At 40.5% G+C, this 19,912-nt stretch overlaps 1 protein-coding gene across 7 annotated transcripts in view; it reads right to left on the reverse strand.

Annotated features, from left to right (window-relative positions):
* Positions 1-19,912, reverse strand: part of Clhc1 (clathrin heavy chain linker domain containing 1) — a 39,613-nt gene that overhangs the window by 3,920 nt on the left and 15,781 nt on the right. For all 7 annotated transcript variants that reach the window (XM_036200969.1, XM_036200968.1, XM_036200971.1 and 4 more), the window contains 4 exons: positions 16,757-16,863; positions 12,932-13,106; positions 9,815-10,017; positions 4,987-5,166 (listed from right to left, as the gene is read on the reverse strand). In XM_036200969.1, coding sequence (XP_036056862.1) covers positions 4,987-5,166; positions 9,815-10,017; positions 12,932-13,106; positions 16,757-16,863 — 665 coding nt within the window. The remainder of the gene's footprint in view (positions 1-4,986; positions 5,167-9,814; positions 10,018-12,931; positions 13,107-16,756; positions 16,864-19,912) is intronic.

Here is a 19,912-nt window from a genome sequence, read left to right on the forward strand (position 1 = left end):
TCCCTTAATATCAATGGATTAAATTCACCTATAAAAAGACACAGACTAACAGAATGGATACGAAAACAGGACCCATCTTTCTGCTGCATACAAGAAACACACTTCAAATTCAAAGACAGACATCTACTAAGAATTAAAGGCTGGGAAAAGACTTTCTAATCAAATGGTTTTAAGAAGCAAGCTGGTGTAGCCATCCTAATATCCAGCAAAATAGGCTTCAAACTAAAACCAATCAAAAGAGATGATGAAGGAAATTACATACTCATTGCAGGAAAGATCCACCAAGATGAAGTCTCAATTCTGAACATTTATGCCCCAAACACAAGGGCACCCACATATGTAAAAGAAACATTACTAAAGCTTAAATCACATATAAAACTCCAAACATTAATAGTGGGAGACTTCAACACCCCACTTTCACCTCTGGACAGATCGGCCAAATTGAAACTTAACAGAGACATAATGGTCTTAACTGATGTTATGGCTCAAATGGACTTAATCGATATCTACAGAACATTCCACCCGAACAAAAAAGAATACACCTTCTTCTCAGCACCCCATGGAAACTTCTCTAAAATCAACCACATACTTGGCCACAAAGCAAATCTCAACAGATACAAAACAATTGGAATAACCTCCTGTGTTCTATCAGACCACCATGGTTTAAAGTTAGATTTCAACAACAGAAAAAAACTACAGAAATCCTACAATCTCATGGAAACTGAATAATGCTCAACTGAATCACCAATGGGTTAAGGAAGAAATAAAGAAATTAAAGACTTCCTAGAGATCAGTGAAAATGAATACACCACATACCCAAACTTATGGGACACTATGAAAGCAGTGCTAAGAGGGAAATTCATAGCACTGAATGCCCACATAAAGAAGCTGGAGAAATCTCATGCTAGTGACTTGACAGCACACCTGAAAGCCCTTGAACAGGAAGAAGCAAAGTCTCCCAGGAGGAACAGACGCCAGGAAATTATCAAATTGAGAGCTGAAATCAATAAAATAGAAATAAAGAGAACAATACAAAGGATTAATGAAACAAAGAGTTGGTTCTTTGAGAAGATCAACAAGATAGACAAGCCCTTATCCAAACTAACCAAAAGACAGAGAGAGAGCATCCAAATTAACAAAATCAGAAATGAAAAGGGGAACATAACAACAGACAATGAGGAAATCCAGAGAATCATCAGGTCATACTTCAAAAACCTCTACTCCACAAAACTGGAAAAATCTAAAAGAAATGGATAATTTTCTGGATAGGTACCACATACCTAAGTTAAATCAAGACCAGATAAACCATTTAAATAGTCCAATAACCCCTAAGGAAATAGAATCAGTCATTAAAAGTCTCCCAACCAAAAAAAGCCCAGGACCAGATGGTTTCACTGCAGAATTCTACCAGATCTTCAAAGAAGACTTAATACCAATACTCTTTAAATTGTTCCACAGTAGAAGCAGAAGGAATATTACCAAACTCCTTCTATGAGGCTACAATTACCCTGATTCCTAAACCGAACAAAGATGCAACAAAGAAAGAGAACTACAGAACGATCTCCCTCATGAACATTGATGCAAAAATACTCAATAAAATTCTGGCAAACAGACTCCAAGAACACATCAAAACAATTATCCACCATGATCAAGTAGGCTTCATCCCAGGGATGCAAGGGTGGTTCAACATACGAAAGTCCGTCAATGTAATACACCATATAAACAAACTCAAAGAAAAAAACCACATGATCATCTCACTAGATGCAGAAAAGGCATTTGACAAAATCCAACACCCCTTCATGATAAAGTTCTTGGAGTGATCAGGAATACAGGGAACATACCTAAACATAATAAAGGCAATCTACAGCAAGTCAACAGCCAACATCAAATTAAACAGAAAGAAACTCAAAGCAATACCACTAAAATCAGGAACAAGGCAAGACTGTCCCCTCTCCCCATACTTATTCAATATAGTACTTGAAGTTCTAGCCAAAGCTATAAGACAACATAAGGAGATTATGGGGATACAAATTGGAAAGGAAGAAGTCAAGCTTTCCCTATTTGCAGATGACATGATAGTATACATGAGTGACCCCAAAAATTCAACCAAGGAACTGATACAGCTTATAAACACATTCAGGAACATAGCAGGATACAGGATCAACTCAAAAAAATCAGTAGCCCTCCTATATACAGTAGACAAACAGGCTGAGAAGGAAATCAGAGATACATCACCCTTTACAATAGCCACAAATGATATAAAATACCTTGAGGTTACTCTAACTAAGCATGTGAAGGACCTATATAACAAGAACTTTAAGTCCCTGAAAAAAGAAATTGAAGAAGATGTCATAAAATGGAAAGATCACCCATGCTCATGGATAGGCAGGATTAACATAGTAAAAATGGCGATCTTACCAAAAGCAATCTACAGATTCAATGCAATCCCCATGAAATTACCAACACAATTCTTCACAGATCTGGAAAGAACAATACTCAACTTCATATGGAAAAACAAAAAACCCAGGATAGCCAAAAGAATCCTGTACAATAAAACAACCTCTGGACCTCTGGAGGCATCACGATCCCCGACCTCAAGCTCTACTATAGAGCTACCAACATAAAAACAGCTTGGTAGTGGCATAAAAACCGACATGTGGACCAATGGAATCGAATTGAAGACCCTGACATTAACCCGCACACCTATGAACATATAATTTTTGACAAAGAAGCCAAAAATGTACAATGGAAAAAAGAAAGCATCTTCAACAAATGGTGCTGGCATAACTGGATGTTGTCAATGTGTAGAAGGCTGCAAATAGATCCATATCTGTCACCGTGCACAAAACTTAAGTCCAAGTGGATCAAAGACCTCAAGATAAATCCAGTTACTCTGAACCTGATAGAAGATAAAGTAGGAAGTACTCTAGAATGCATTGGCACCGGAGATCACTTTCTAAATATAGCACCAGTAGCACAGACACTGAGAGAAACAATCAATCAATGGGACCTGTTGAAACTGAGAAGCTTTTGTAGAGCAAAGGACACGGTCAACAAGACAAAGCGACAACCTACAGAATTGGGAAAAGGTCTTCACCATCCCCACATCTGACAGAGGGCTGATATCCAGAATATATAAAGAACTCAAGAAATTAGACATCAAAATGCCCAACAATCCAATTAAGAAATGGGCTATAGAACTAAACAGAGAATTCTCCACAGAGGAAGTTCAAATGGCTGAAAGACATTTAAGGATTTGTTCAACATCCCTAATTATCCAGGAAATGCAAATCAAAACAACTCTGAGATACCACCTTACACCCGTCAGAATGGCTAAGATAAAAAACATAGAAGACAGCTTTGCTGGAGAGGACATGGAGCAAGGGGAACTCTCCTCCACTGCTGGTGGGAAGGCAAGCTTATACAGCCACTTTGGAAATCAATATGGCGCTTCCTTAGAAAATTGGAATCCATCTCCCCCAAGACCCAGCTATACCACTCTTGGGCACATACCCAAGGAATGCTCAATCACACCACAAGGGCATTTGCTCAGCTATGTTCATATCAGCATTGTTTGTAATAGCCAGAACCTGGAAACAACCTAGATACCCTTCAACTGAAGAATGGATAAAGAAAATATGGTACAGATACACAATGGAGTACTACTCAGCAGAGAAAAACAATGACATCATGAGGTTTGCAGGCAAATGGATGGATCTAGAAAAAATCATCCTGAGTGAGGTAACCCAGACTCAGAAGGACAAACATGGTACGTACTCACTCATAGGAGGATACTAGATGTAAAACAAAGATGACTAGACTGCTACACTACTCCAGGGAGGCTACCTAGAAAACAGGACCCTAAGAAAGACACAGGGATCACCCAATGACAGAGAAATGGATGAAATCTACATGAACAACCTGGACAACAGTGGGAGTAATGAAGGGCAAGGTTTGAGGGAAAGAAAGCTTAGGGGAGCAGGAGATCCCAGCTGGATCAAGAACAGAAAGGGAGAACAAGGAATAACAGACCATGATAAATGAAGACCACATGAGAATAGGAATAGGCAGAGTGCTGGAGAGGTCCCCAGAAATCCACAATGATACATCCTCTGTAGACTGCTGGCAATGGTCAAGAGAAAGCCTGATCTGACCTAGTCTGGTGATCAGATGGCCAAACACCCTAACAGTCGTGCTGGAACTCTCATCCAATAACTGATGGAAGTGGATGCAGAGATCCTCAGCGAGGCCCCAGGTGGAGCTCCAGGTGTCCAATTGTCGAGAAAGAGGAGGGATTGTAAGAGTGTGAATTGTGGAGACTAAGATTGGAAAAAGCACAGGGACAAATAGCCAAACTAGTGGAAGCACATGAATGATGAACCAAAGGCTGTGGAGCCCCCAGCTGGATCAGGCCCTCTGGATAAGTGAGACAACTGAATAGCTTGAACTGTTTGGTATGCATGCAGGCTGTGGGATGGGGACCTGTCCTTAGTGCATGAGCTGGCTGTTTGGAACCTTGGGCTTACACAGGGACACTTTGCTGAGCCTGGAAGGAGGTGACAGGACCTGCCTGTACTGAATCCACCAGGTTTAAATGAATCCCCAGGGGAGTCTTGGCCCTGGAGGACATGGGAATGGAGGGGAGGGGATGGGGGGAAGGTGAGGGTGGGGCGGGAGGGGGGAGGACAGGGGAACCCATGGCTAATATGTAAAATTAAAACACAAATATAATAAAAAAAAAGAAAAAGAAAAAAGTATTTTCATTCCTTTCCTACACATTGAGCAAAGCCCTTTGTTAGGGACAGACAAGCAACAAGGGCAGACAAATCAGACACACACACCAAACAGCTGACAGGCCATGAACCACAATCTATAGGCAGAACACAGAGAGAGTAGTGGAGAATTCAATGTCTGATTCGCTCTTGGTCTATAGCATGCCAAGCATAATCTCTTGTTTATTCCTCAGTGCATTATGGATACACTTACCTTTCCCACCTTTACTGATTTCCTGGAGTAACTTGATGACAACTTTTTTCATATCCACAGAAAACAGATGAAGGACAGCAAGCCCGAAAGATAAAAGTGGTGGTTTTCCATTCCTTTCTTGAGTGAGACATGTAATTAACTCAATTTGGGGACACACTGTTATTAGCTGTATCAGGTCATCTGAGAGTGAAAATGAAATCCAAATGTGACCATCCTGCTGTGACAAATCAGCCAGACACAAACAGCCATGTGTGCTCTTGCCAGGCAACATCCTTTCCCACACCTCTAAGTCCCCCTTGATCCCAGTGCAAACTCGACAGTACTCTCTTCAGACTTAAACAAAATAAGAAAAAAGAAAGGACAATTCAAGCTGGGCGGTGGTGGCACATGCCTTTAATCCCAGCACTTGGGAGGCAGAGCCAGGCAGATCCCTATAAGTTCGAGCCCAGCCTGGTCTTCAGAGTGAGGTCCACGACAGGCACCAAAACTACACAGAGAAACCCTGTCTTGGGGAAAAAAAAAATTCTGAGCAAGGGGTATTTGAAAATATATATTAGATAATATTCAGGAAAAGAATTGTGTTGGCGGTTGGGAACTTGACTCCTAAGCACATACTCACTAGTCATTCCATCTTTGTGACTTTCGTACCTGAAAAGTACTACAGTTGTGAGAATTTATAACATTTTATCGAACACTAGGTGGAGTTTATGTTGTCTGTTTTTAAGTAATAAAAAAAATAAAGTAGTTAGCTTTTTAAAATTATTTACTTGTGTGTGTGCATGTGTGGATGTGTGCACGACTCCCAGTTTCCCCTCCCCACTTTGCCCCTTGCTTGAAGCAGTCTCAGGAATTGAATGCCCTTGTTTCTCAACTTGCTATCCATAACTCACCTTTTCTAATAATCAAAATGGAGGAATGTTAATATTCTGACCTGCACTTTGGAAACCATTGTTAGTATTCTGACCCGCTCTTGGCGCTACCCAGGATCCTGATGTAAAAGCCTCATTTTAAGGAAAAACTCCTCCTCTTCCACTCTCTTTCTTCCCCACCATGAGGTGAGCACACCTCCGCTTTTTTCTTCTCTTCTTTTCTCTTCTCCTCCTCTCTCTCCTTTCTGTCTTTCTGTCTCTTTATCTTTATATTATAATAAACTCTTTCTGCGCAGATGAAGCTCCTGGTTTGTGAATGAATGTCCACCACCACCACCACCACCACCGCTGCCACCATGCCTGCATGGTGTGTCCCACCTGTTGCCTGTCTCTGCATCTGCCCAGCATGCAAGCATGTTTCCTTGCACACTTGGGATACCCTTAGGGTCCCCCATGCAATATATCATAACAAATACCAAGGTTCTAAATAGGAAGAAGAATTACATCTCAAATTATTATAACATAATTATTTCAGAATATAATACATTATTAGGGGGACACAGTAATATGGCAGTTAATTGTGCTTCTGTGCACTTATAGAACGTAAATTTTGCAATAAAAAAGAAACTTCACTTGTGTGTGTTCATGTGTATGTGTGTGTGTGTGTGTGTGTGTGTGTGTGTGTGTGTGTGTGCGCTTATGGAAGCCAGTGGATAAACTCAGGTATAGGTTTCAAGTCCATTTTGTTTTTTAATTTGTCTACTTAAATTTTTGTGTGTGTGGGTATGGTGTATGGTGTCTTCCCTGAATGTGTCTGTGGACTACCTCAACAAAGGAGAGAAGAGGGCATCACATCTCCGGGGACTAAAGTGACAATGTCCTCTAGAAGAACAGCTCTTAGCAGCTAAGCCAGACCCAGTTTCTTTATTTCTTTTTCTTTCCTCCTCCTCCTCCTCCTCCTCCTCCTCCTCCTCCTCCTCCTCCTCCTTCTTCTTCTTTCTCCTCCTCCTCCTCCTCCTCCTCCTCCTCCTCCTCCTCCTCTTCCTTCTCCTTCTTCTTCTTTAGTTCTTTTGTTTGAGACAGGTTCTTTCTGGCTAGTCTGGAACTCACTACAAAGGCTGGGCTACCCTTGAACTAACAGAGATCTGCCTGCCTCTACCTCTGAATACTGGGATTAAAGGCATGCACCATATACCCGGCCCATACCCAGCTTCTTAACATAGGATGGGATCAGACTCAGGTTGTTATGTTTGCAAGGCAAACTTTTTTGTGGACTAGGCCATCTATCTCCCTAGGCCTGAAACCTTACATTTTTTTTAATTAAAATCCCAAGCATAATATACCCATATTTCATATCTAAACACTAATATAATTCTTTAACATGGAAAAATAGTACAGAAACTGAAACTGTATCCGTAATTAATAATACAACACATAATTCACTTGACAAATTTTAGTATAGTGGTTCCCTCTGTTATTGTATAGTTACTGACAAATGTCCCAGTGTGCCTTAACTTCCCCGGGAAAACATGTACTGTTTCTGTCTATAAAGCAGATATTTTTGTTTTGTTTTGGGTTTTTTTATTTAAATATATTTATTTATTAATTTTTTTTCCTTTTACATATCAACCCCAGTTCCCCCCTCCCTCCCCTTCTCCTGCCTCCTCACCTCCCTCCCACTCTGCCCCCATCCACTCCTCAGAGTGGGTAAGGCCTCCCATGGTAGTCAACAAAGTCTGGCATACCAAGTTGAAGGAGAGCCTAGCCCCTCCCCATTGTATCAAGGCTGAGCAAGGTATCCCAGCACAGGGAATGGGCTCTAAAAAGCCAGTTCATGCACCTGGGGTAAGTCCTGGCCCTGCTGCCTGGGACTAAAGCAGATACTATAACAAATGTTACTTCAGACTCAATAGGACCAAGTGAAATAATGCACATAAGCAGCTTCTCCTACTCTCAGTAATGTCAGATGTGCAGTCATCAGTGAATGGCGACGTTAGGAGCTTTAAAATACATACACTGGAAGTAAAAGTAAGTTCACTCCTTGAAAAAAATGATCAGATTCAACAGCCATATTCTTTTTCCTGGAAAATATGGCTTTAAATTGCTGTTTCTGTCCTCTTTGCAACTTCTTTATTTTTTTTCTATTTATTTATTTGTTTTTGTAACTTCTTAAAAGAGACAAACATATAACCTAAAAACTGAGATTGGCTTAAGCCTGAGAAATGGGCACTGTCTGTTAATATTCTGACCCCTCAACCTCCCCCCCCCCGGCCTCTCTCTCTCTCTTTCTCTGTCTCTCTCTCCTATCTTTCTCTTCCTCTCTCTACTATAATAAACTCTCCATGTGGATGCAGCATCTGGGTTGTGAATTACTGGCCACTGCCGGTATCATGCCCACATGGCATGCATCTGCCCAACCTGCTGCTGCCTCTGCCCAGCATGTTTCCCTGAATATCCTGGATATCCTTCAGGCTCCCCTCATGCCATAGTTCATAATAGTCAGGACTTCAGGGTCCTTATGAAAAGTTTCTGTATCCCAATATTGAGCCTCTCCTCCAACAAACACAGTAATCCAAATCAAACTGAATCAAACCAAATTAAGAAAAAGTCCAGGTTTAAATAAGTAAAATGCTCCTGGATGATTTTTTTGGCCCCCAGAGAGGAGATGGGGAAAAGAGACCAAAAAGCTATGTGTTCTTCCTCTGCAAGGGGCGGGGGGGCAGTTTAAATACCCTGCAGGTCTTGAGCATCTCTCAGGGAGAAGCCACCATTTGGCAGGTTTTCTGAGATGAGGCAGGGTTTGGGGGGTTTAAGGTTCACAATAAGAGATCTGTTCTTGCTGGGTGGTGGTGGTGCACATCTTTAATCCCAGCTACTGGGGATGTCTTTCTGTATGCTGTGAATGTGTTGTTATGACTGATTGATAAATAAAACGCTGATTGGCCAGTAGCCAGGCAGGAAGTATTGTATAGGCAGCATAAGCAGAGAGGAGAATGCTAGGAGGAGGTGGAAGGCTGAGTCAGGAGACTCTGCCAGCCGCCACTGACACCATGAGAAGTAAGATGTAAAGTACTGGTAAGCAACGAGCCATGTGGCAAGGTATAGATTTATAGAAATGGGTTAATTTAAGATATAAGAACTAGGGCTGGAGAGATAGCTCAGAGGTTAAGAGCACTGACTGCTCTTCCAGAGGTCCTGAGTTTAATTCCCAGCAACCACATGGTGGTTCACAACCATCTGTAATGAGATCTGGTGCCCTCTTCTGTATGCATAATAAATAAGTATTTTTTTTAAAAAAAGATATAAGACCTAGATAGCAAGAGGTCTGCCACAGCCATACAGTTTATAAGTAATATAAGTCTCTGTGTGTTTACTTGGGTTTGAGCAGTTGTAGGCCCAAGCAGGACTGGAGAAAACTCCAACTACATCCTGTACTCAGGAGGCAGAGGCAGGCAGATCTCTGTGAGTTCAAGGGCAGCCTGGTCTACAGAGCGAGATCCAGGCCAGGCATCAAAACTACACAGAGAAACCCTGTCTTAAAAAAAAAAAAAGAGATCTGTTCTCTCAGATCATATTCCATTATGAGCTAGGTATCAAAATTCTGCAATGAGTATTATTTTACCAATACTTCATTTATAATTATTATATATACATTATATATGAAAAATTCAGTTATTTAAAAAAATCCTTTATATAGTATAGTCTATCATATGAAGGAAATTTGTCTTTAATACTACATATTACTAGTAATAACTACACTCAAATGTTTCCTTTGAGAAAAGGCATAATGTATATCATAAAATTCAATTAACTCTATCTTATTTTCATATAAATTTACAAAAGTAATCTCCTATCAGTATGTATAAAAATACTTTATAAGCTAAGTTTCAAACAATGCCAGCTCCTATGAAAGATTTCAGAGCTAAACTGTATATAAGTAAGTAGGCTTTTTTACTTACCAGAAGTAAAGTCCTTGAACTGTTGTATATGTTCCATGGCCTCATGAATCTGACCCTGTTTACACAGGCAAAGAAGAGCTTTCTTGTGTAGACCACAGTCATTGTAGATGAGCTGAGCTAAAGCCAAACAGCTTGGCTTCTGGTATGTGTTCTGATCCCCATAAGCAAAAATAATATCCCCAGCCTTCTCAGAGAATGTCAGCCTGAAGCAAGCAGATCGTCAAGGCACATGTCAGGGAACTCCTGATGAGTGGCTGAGACTGAAATACCTGAATATTCAGAACTCTAAGAATGGGTTATAAATAACCTATAAGAATTGTAAATCAATAAGCAACTGATGATGAGGTAGAAATTAAACACATTTGAGACTGGCAAAACCAAAAATAATCAAAACTTTACTCCTTTGTTAAAGTCTATAAGCAAGACTTAAACTCCCCTGCCAAGACTGACAGAATTAAAACTGCCAGGTAGGCAAATTCTGCATGCAACTCAGGCGAGATCTCAATGCTCTCAGAGGTTACCTAAAGTCTGTTTAGATTCTGCAGAACATATGAATTTCTTAGACGTTAGATAATGGGAACAATTTTGGCTCACAATTAGATTTGCAAGCATTTTCACTAAAAGGAAAACTCCATTTCCCCATCATATTCTGTTTTCCTGAAGTCCTCATGTGCTCTATCCACCCCAACATCCAGCTCTAAGTATGTCAGCACCTGTTCATTTTAATGTTATAGATAATAAGAAGGAAATTGGGAAGAGATACACTCTCCATTAGAAGAAACCGAGGAAGCAGTTCTTTTCAAACAGTTCAACTAAACCGCTTCATTCACGGCAGTATTTAAATGTGCCTGCTTATATACAGCTACAGTGAACCAACCATCTGTACTATCTCAGTAACAATACTTGGTTCTCAGCATAAGCCAAAAGAACATTTGGGCATGGCCAAAAAAATCACTTCTAATTAGTGCTTCTATGGAAACTGTGCTTTAGTTATATTTTTAATTAATGGCTACAAAATAGCAGGACTCACATAATACTGGTGGTGTTTGCATACTTCTAACAGAATGAAGGTAACATTAAATGAAATCCTGATACCTCTACAAAATGCCTCATAATTGAACGTGCTGTAAATAAGGACTCTGTATTTATTGGGGTGGAGAGTGGATGGGTAGTTCAAGAATGAGTACATTGGGCAGTGGTGGCGCATGCCTGTAATCCCAGCACTCGGGAGGCAGAGCCAGGTGGATCTCTGTGAGTTCGAGGCCAGCTTGGACTACAGAGTAAGTTTCAGGATAGGCTCCAAAGCTACACAGAGAAACCGTGTCTCAAAAAACCAAAAAAGAAGAATCAGAAGTCTTAACTTTTCTTTATAAACCAACCAAGTTGACAGGCATGAAGGCCGGGCCCATCCCTCAGGGTGGAGCGGCTCCAAGCGTGCTTTGTCTGTGAAGTGCAGCTAAGGCTTTGCTATGTCCTTCCCTGTGTGGATCCCTCAGCTTTGCTAAGAATCCCAGTCTCATACCCATCCCCACGCTATCTCAGGCTCCGGTTCTACATAGGCAAGCCTACACACACCAGCACAAATCTTCCAGTCTGTGGGAGACCTGACTTCAAGAAACCACCACCTGCTGGCTTAAGTATTCTTCAAAACTTCTCAGTGTAACTACAGCCTTTGTAGAATATTATTTTAAGATGTGTTACAATTGTTTATGCTGTGGAACACTTGTTTAATGATGCAAAGCTGTGTTGCATTCTTTTATGTCGCATTTGTTTAACTCTGTGAAGCTGTGTTACTTTGCCTGTCTAAAACACCTGATGGTCTAATAAAGAGCTGAATGGCCAATAGTGATGCAGGAGAAAGGATAGGCAGGCTGGCAAGCAGAGAGAATAAACAGAAGGAAAAATCTGGGAGGAAAAGAAGAAAGCAAGAGAACAAGGAGAGGAGGATTCTAGTAGCCAGCCACGGAGTAAGAGTGAAATGAGATAACAGAAGTAAGAAAAGGAAAGAGTCCAGAGGCAAAAGTAGACGGGATCATTTAAAGTTAAGAAAAGCCGGCAAGCAAGAAACAAAAGCATTTATATGAAAGAATAAGCCTCCTTGTGTGATTTATTTGGGAGCTGGGTGGCTGTCCCCCTAAAAAAGCCAAAAAAGAGTAAATAAACAATCTGTGGTGATATTTTATTTGTGCTGGAATGTGGTGATATTCTATTTGTATATTAGTAAATAAAGTTTGCATGGAGATCAGAGGAAACAGCAAGCCATTTTAAGTAAAAACAAAAGTCAGGCAGTGGTAGCACACTTGGCAGGCAGGGTCTCTGTGCATTCAAGGACACACTAGGGAACAGAGTCAAGCGTGGTGACACATTCCTTTAATCCCAGTACTGACCATAGAGACCTGAAGACCTGTACAGACAGGCAGTGACAAGGACAGAGGTAGCTGGTCTAAGAGCCAATGAGAAGGCAGAACAGCAAGGCAATAAAAGCCTGGGTAGACAGGAAGTTGTGGCATTTGGAAGCTGCAGAGCTGGTGAGATAAGGTTGACTGGTGGCTATCCTATTTCCCTGATCTCTAAGGCTTTCACCCCTATATTTGGCTCCATATTTTTTAATAAGACCATTTAGAAATTCATCTACAACAATCAACAACACATGGCTAATGTTATTCCTCAATATGTATTGTCACCTAGGTTATAATACATGTGTCCATAGCCTGTCTAAAATCGGGTTCCTTGCCTTTTCCCTCCCAAGAAGTGTGCTACTGACTAATCCTTCTCTGTCCATGTCACTCAACTTCCATCTACTGTGAAACTGCCATGTTTTATCTTGTGAACTTCACTGAGGTGATTCTGAGTCTGAGCTCTTTGTGACTGGGCCTTCATAGGCACTTTCTAAGTAATTTCAACAGAGAACTGAAGTAAATCCTAAAACACAGTGTTTATATCAAACCACTACCTGAATGTAGTGTGACAAGCCTATAATCCCAACAGGTAGGAGACTGAGGCAGAGGTTAGACCTGGAGGCCAGTCTGGGCTATACTGTGAAACTCTTCTAAGTTAGAGAAAAACAACCATATTAATCATATGTTAAAATTAAGTTTGCAGCTTAAAATTGCTTACTTTTCCTGGGTGACCCAGTGGGTAACTAAATCAAGCCGTTTTTCAGATAGTCCACATTTGATTCCCTCCAGGGTTAGGTCAGCATTAATAGGACGTTTGAAAGCCTGACTTGTACTAAATATAGCCTCAAAAAACAAGAGTAATGGGAGAGGCTTTCCTCTAATTTTTCCAATAGCTACAAAAAGAAAAAAAGAATGAGAAGTTTGAGTCAAATACATTAAGAATTAGCTTGCCTTTTCTTATTTCACATTACTACTTTAATGTCTTTACAGTTTCTAACCCTTTAACAATGGATACAGAATACTTTTTTCTTTTCTTTCTCTTTTTTTTTTTTTTTTTTTTTTTTTGGTTTTTCGAGACAGGGTTTCTCTGTGTAGCTTTGGAGTCTATCCTGGAACTCACTTTGTAGAGCAGGCTGTCCTTGAACTCACAGAGATCCACTTGCCTCTGCCTCCCGAGTGCTGGGATTAAAAGTGTGCGCCACCACAGCCAGGCTACTGAATACATTTTACATTTTATAACAGTACCATTATGTATTGCTATGTACCACTATAGATAACTATATATCATCACAATGTAGGCTATACGAGGATGCAGGCGGAGACTGCAGTGTTTTTTCTGCAAGTCAAAGGATGCCAAAGTTGTTGAGAGCCACCAGAAGCTCACATATTTTCCAGTTCATAGAAAGCAAGCTGTAATCTAGACAACTATCCATGGCTGGAGAGGTCATAGACCTTCAAGGAGACCCTACTATAGCTATTTTCATAAACCAATAGAACTTCTGTGTTCTAACACTTATCCATACAGGTCAGTGCCACTCTCACCCTCATCAAAGAAACTTCATTTTGCAGCAGATGGAGATTTTTACAGAGATCCACAACTGGTCAAAATGCAGAGAAAAGGAGACTAAGGTGCCTAACCCCAAAGGCTTAGGAAATCACAGAAGAGGGTACAGGAAGATTATAAGAGCCAGAGACCAGGACTCCTTCTGCTGATAACTGTCTTCTAGACATTACAAGGGAGCTGCACCCATAGAATCTCAACAATATGATTGCCTATTAAAAAAAAAAAACCTGTATAAACTGAGCATTGGTGGTACAAACCTTTAATCCCAGCCCTTGGGAGGCAGAGGCAGACAGATCTGTGAGTTCAAGGACAGCCTGGTCTACAGAGTGAGTTCTAGAACAGCCAGGGATACACTGAGAAGCCCTGTCTTGAAAAACAAAACAAAACAAGAAGAGGCCATGAATTTGAGAGGAAGAGGGGACATGGGGACATGAGAGGAACAAGAAATGGGAGAGCATGGAGTGGAAATGATACACAGCATTCATGTATGAAATTCTAAAAAACATTAAATTAAGAAGTCAACAGAAGCAATACTTTCTCAATTACTAAGATAGAAGTCTCTAGTAAAGACAGACTCTATAAAGAGCAAAGACTAAAGCAGTCAACAATTAACACAGCCACACTCAAGACACACTGAGGCAGATATTACCACAATCCTTGAGCAAGACCTCCCTGCCCTTACAGTGGCACATCCTAAGACTTAGAAGAAGGGAAGTACAAGAGTAAAGAAATAAACTCAGGTCTTCAGCCCGGTGGGGAAAGCACCTTTACCTGTGGAGCACTTTATTAGTCTCATAGTGTTTTCTCGGAGTCTTAGTGAAAATTAACTGACCATTATGTTTGGGATTATCTGTGGCCTCTCTATTCTATTCCACCGGCCTCTGTGTCAGGTTTTTCAAGGGATTTTGCAGTATTAGGAATTGAACCAGTGCCTCCCACATGCTAAGTAAGCACTCTACCACAGAGCTACACCTCCAACCCTTTTAAATTTTGAGATAAGGGTAATACTAAGTTACCAAGGCTGGCCTTAGACCTGTGATTTTCTTGCCTCTGCCTCTTCAGTAGCTAAATTACAGGCATGTGCCATCATAACCAGCACTTCTCTGTTTTTATTCTAGTAGGATACTGTTTATTACTGAAGCGTCATAATATAATTTTAAATTAGGATGTGTTACATTGCCAATTTTTTCTTCTCTCAGTACTGATGTGGGTACTTGAGGCTTTATACTTCTGTACAAATTTTAAGATTCTTTTTAAATTTCATGAAAAAGCTATTGGGTTATAGATATATATTGAATCTCTATATTGCTTTTATTCTTTTGTTTGTTTGTTTTTCAAGACAGGGTTTCTCTGTGCCTTTCCTGGAACTTACTCTGTAGGCCAGGCTGGCCTCAAACTCACAGAGATCTACCTGTCTCTGCCTCCCGAGTGCTGAGATTAAAGGCTTGCAACCACCACTGCCCAGCCTTGCTTTTATTCTTGGTGTCTCAACAATATTTAATCTTTCAGTCCATAAGCAGAAGGTGTCTTTCCATTTATTTATGTTTTCCTCAATTATTTAGAAACCAAATTTGGGATTTAGAAGGCAAAATCCCATGAAGGGCTCCAGGTTTTAAGGGTTTCTGTGACCTGGGATGAACTCCCTTCCCCTCATTTTGGGTTGGTCAGCATAGTCAAATAAGAGTGGGCTGACTGGCTGGCAGCCCATGTCCAGAGCCTGCCGGGGACATGTCCTAGAGGCAGGTCAGCCAGAAGGGGCCATGGGGTTACTTCTGGAAATAATCTACTTGTTTATTTATGGCCTCCTTCCCCACATGTCTGCTTGTCACAGTGCTATTAGAGTTCCATATTCCCTGATAGTGAGGCCCTGAACCCCAATAATAATAATAATTGTTATTATTAATTATAAATTAAATATAATATAATAATGCCTACTGCATACTCTATAGGAAAAACTTACCTATGGTTACTGAAAGCAAATTAGTGGTTGCATGGAGTCTGGGGCTGTAGACAGTAGCTGGTGTGAGGAATGGGAAGACTGTCAGTGGACATGGGGGACCTTTGTAGTGATGATGTCATGGGTACGCCCATATGACAATGTCATGGACAAGTACATATGTCAGTCTTAGCATATTATGTACTTTAGGGGCTGTAGAGATGGCTCAGAAGTTAAGAGCACTGGCTGCCCTTCCAGAGGTCCTAAGTTCAATTCCCAGTGATCACATGGTGGCTCACAACCATTTATAATGAGATCTGGTGCCCTTTTCTGGTGTGCAGGTAACATGCAGGCAGAACACTGTATACATAATAAATAAGTAAATCTCTTTAAAAATTACATACTTTATATGCAGAATTTGGGCTGGGATGTATCTCAGTGGTAGAGTACTTGCCTAGCATGTATGAAACCTTGTGTTTTATACTTAGTATCATATGTCAAAAATGTATGATTTATTTTATGTATGTCAATTGACCACACAAAAAAAGCTTATTTAAAAGGATATGGAGCAAACTTGACAAAAATTAATATTATAAAATCTTGACAATGAGTATATTAATACTATGTTTCCTCATGCTTTTCTGTATATGAAATATTTCATGATTTAATTTAGAAAATTGAATTAAACTCCTGGTACTACAGCTAAGGAAACAGTATATAATAAAGTTAGGGTAATGAAGGACTAGCCTCTCAGTAATATTGTTTTCATTCTATTAAGAAAAAGTAAAGTATGCCAGGTGGTGGTGGCGGACGCCTTTAAACCCAGCACTCGGGAGGCAGAGCCAGGCAGATCTCTGTGAGTTTGAGGCCAGCCTGGTCTACAGAGCAAGATCTAGGAAAGGCGCAAAGCTAACCTGTCTTGAAAAAACAAAACAAAACAAAAAACAAAAAACAAACAAACAAACAAAAAACAAAAAAAAGAAAGAAAAGAAAAGAAAAAGTAAAGTATAATTTGCATATGTATTTCAGAAAAATTTGCTTACCCTTAAATTTATTCATTGTACCAATATTTTGAAGAATTCTTCTTGGACTGTTTGCTGCAAAACAAGCTGCCTTCTCATATTCACCAAGAGAGATTAATTCATTGAACCTACATTGAAAACACATTTCAATGATACACAAAAACCAAATATTAGAAATTAAGTACAATGGGGCGGGAGGGGGGAGGACAGGAAACCCATGGCTGATGTGTAAAATTAAAACACAAATACAATAATAATTAAAAAAAGAAGAAAAAAGAAAAGAAAAATAAAAACATATCTAACACAATAAAAAAAAAAAAGAAATTAAGTACAATGGTATAGTGGGAAACAAAAGTAATCCCATAAGTTATGACCAGATTTATCCATTCAGTTCTTCTCTAGAGTTCTAGGGTTTGTTTTGACCTGTTTGTCTAGGGTTAAATTCTCACCTTCTGAGTAACTTTGAACCTGACCCTGCACTTTGTCCCCACAGGTTCCAAGCAGAACACAGGAAGAACAGAAGTCAATTTATACTGAGTTGGGCTTCTTTTCCTCACAGATCACCAGGAAAGAGCTATCCGCTTAGAGTTGAGGAAATAATGGAACACAGATGCGGCGCAGTGGGAGTACCAGGAGGAGTTCAGAAGCAGACACTGCTCTGTCTGTATCAAATGCCCCGTGACCGCAAGCAGAGACCATAGCTCATGAAGCCTTCACTCTTCCTCCTCCACACAGCAAAGGTCCCAAGTAGCCATTAGGAAAAGAGTCACACAGCACGATGAAGGGCTGAACAAAGTGGGACACCAAAGTAACAGGAAGCAAAATGTTTAAGACTGTGGGCCTTGGGGACGTGACGCACACCTTTAATCCCGGCACTCAGGAGGCAGAAGCAGGTGCATCTCTGTGAGCTAGAGGCCAGCCTGGTCTACAGAGTGAGATCTAGGACAGCAAGGGCTACACAGAAAAACCCTGTCTCAAAAACAACAATAAACAAACAAACAAACAAACAAAAAGCCTGAACCTTAGCAAAGGTTTTCCTCTCATATGAAAATCTGGAGTAGTACTATGAAAACTCCACTACAGTAGCTGGAGTCGGCTGGAGAAATGGCTTAGTCCATGAAGCGTTTGCCACCCAGCACCCACCACCATACTTCTTATCCCTATGCTGACAAGGCAGGGGACCCCTCTGTTCAGTGAAACTTGGTGACCCATGTAAAGGGGGATGGAAAGACCTGGCTCCACAAAGTTTTCCCAGGACCTCCACATGAGTGCAGTGGTATGTGCATGTGTACACCCACATTAATAATGTAAATAAGTAAATAAGATGGAGAAGCAATTGAAGAATGACACTCAACACTGACTTCTGGCCTCTACACTCATGTGCACTCACTCACCTGTGCATGCACATACAAACAAATGCACACAAAAATTAAAAACTATATTAAAATTGGGCTGGAGAGATGGTTCAGTGGTTAAAAACACATACTACTCTTACAGAAGACCCATTTGATCCCTATATCGACACTGGGTGGCCCCTAACCACTTGTGACTCCAAATCTAGGGGGTCTGATGCCTCTGGCATCTGTGGGCACCAAAATTCATGTGCAAACTCATGTATGTAGACATACTTAAAAATAATAAATATTTCAAAAATGATATTAAAATTTGAAATCCTAGTAGACTCAGAGAAATATAGAGTGTAAGAACATAACAGAGTCTTTACCCACTTCTTTGTACCATAACAACAAACAAATCAACAAGTGAAAACTGGATGTTACATATGCCGATAACATTACTCTGACAGCTTGTAAACTAACCGTAGACTACTTTACCTCTATCTCAGCTAATACACACAGCACATGCATTAGCTCGGTGCTCGCTGCTCTTGGCTGGATATACTACTGCAGCTGTCTCAGGTCTCTTGCCCCTTGACCTCCCTACAGTGGTCTGTGACCTGGAATTATGCAAGACATTCCTCACTGTCCTACTTGTACAAGGACCGCACAGCGGCTCAGCGAGTTAAGGAGCTCTCCTCTGTGCCTGACAACCTGAGTTCCATTCCCAGGACCCACATGGTAGAACCCAACACTCCTACAAGTTGTCCTCTGACTGCTATGCCCTACCTACCCACACAAAATAAGTAGATAAAGTGTAATTAAAAATAAATATAATATATAGTAGCAAGATACTTAATATATCATAGAATAAAAATAATTACAAAAGATTACACTAGCTATAGCAATCTAAAATTATCTGATAAATTCATAGGTTTTCATAAAAATCTATGAAAAAAAGAAAATTCTAACTTTTCTAAGTCAACTGGAACAGATTTTTTTTTTTAAGCTGAGGATCGAACCCAGGACTAAATCCCCAACCCTCAGATTCTTCTTTTTTCCAGTTTCCCCTCCCTCCTCTCTTCTCATTCCCTTCCACACATCCTGTCTACCCGTCCCCCCATCCACTCCTCCTCCAGGAATAGAATTTTTTTTTTTTATTTCTGAAACTTTATTATAAAAACAGTTGAAGAAAAAAAATTACACACCAAATTTAACCAGACACAAAGACTATACAACTCAATGAAATTTTGTACAATTGGAGCAGATGGTTGGAACAGAAGCTGTGGAGCTTCACATTAGATTTTACACTTCACTACCAAATATTTTTTTTGAATGCCGAATGCCATTTATTGAAGGAGGGAGGAGGTCTTAAATACAGGCTTACAGCACAATGGGAGAACCCCAGAGGGCAGAAGTTCGCTACCGATGTTTACAATCTTACATCTAAACTGTTAACACCCAAATGCAGGATACACAGACAAGGAACTTCCCTTAAGCATTCAGGAGGGTAGAACCCAGCAGGGAATTAGCATAGGGAGGATATCATATCAAGTCAAAGTTAGCAAGTAAGGCAACAGTTACCCAAAAACAGGGGAGCCAGGGCCCTACAGATCCCCCACCCCCTTAACTAAAAAATGAGCTTCTGGCCGGGCGGTGGTGGCGTACACCTTTAATCCCAGCACTCTGGAGGCAGAGACAGGTGGATCTCTGTGAGTTCGAGGCCAGCCTGGCCTCCAAAGCGAGTTCCAGGAAAGGCGCAAAGCTACACAGAGAAACCCTGTCTCAAAAAACAAAAAAAACAAAAAAAAACAACAAAAAAAAAAGAGCTTCTGACTTAGGT

The sequence above is a fragment of the Onychomys torridus genome, chromosome 10 (genome assembly GCF_903995425.1).
Source record: "Onychomys torridus chromosome 10, mOncTor1.1, whole genome shotgun sequence".
Classification (NCBI taxonomy): domain Eukaryota; kingdom Metazoa; phylum Chordata; class Mammalia; order Rodentia; family Cricetidae; genus Onychomys; species Onychomys torridus.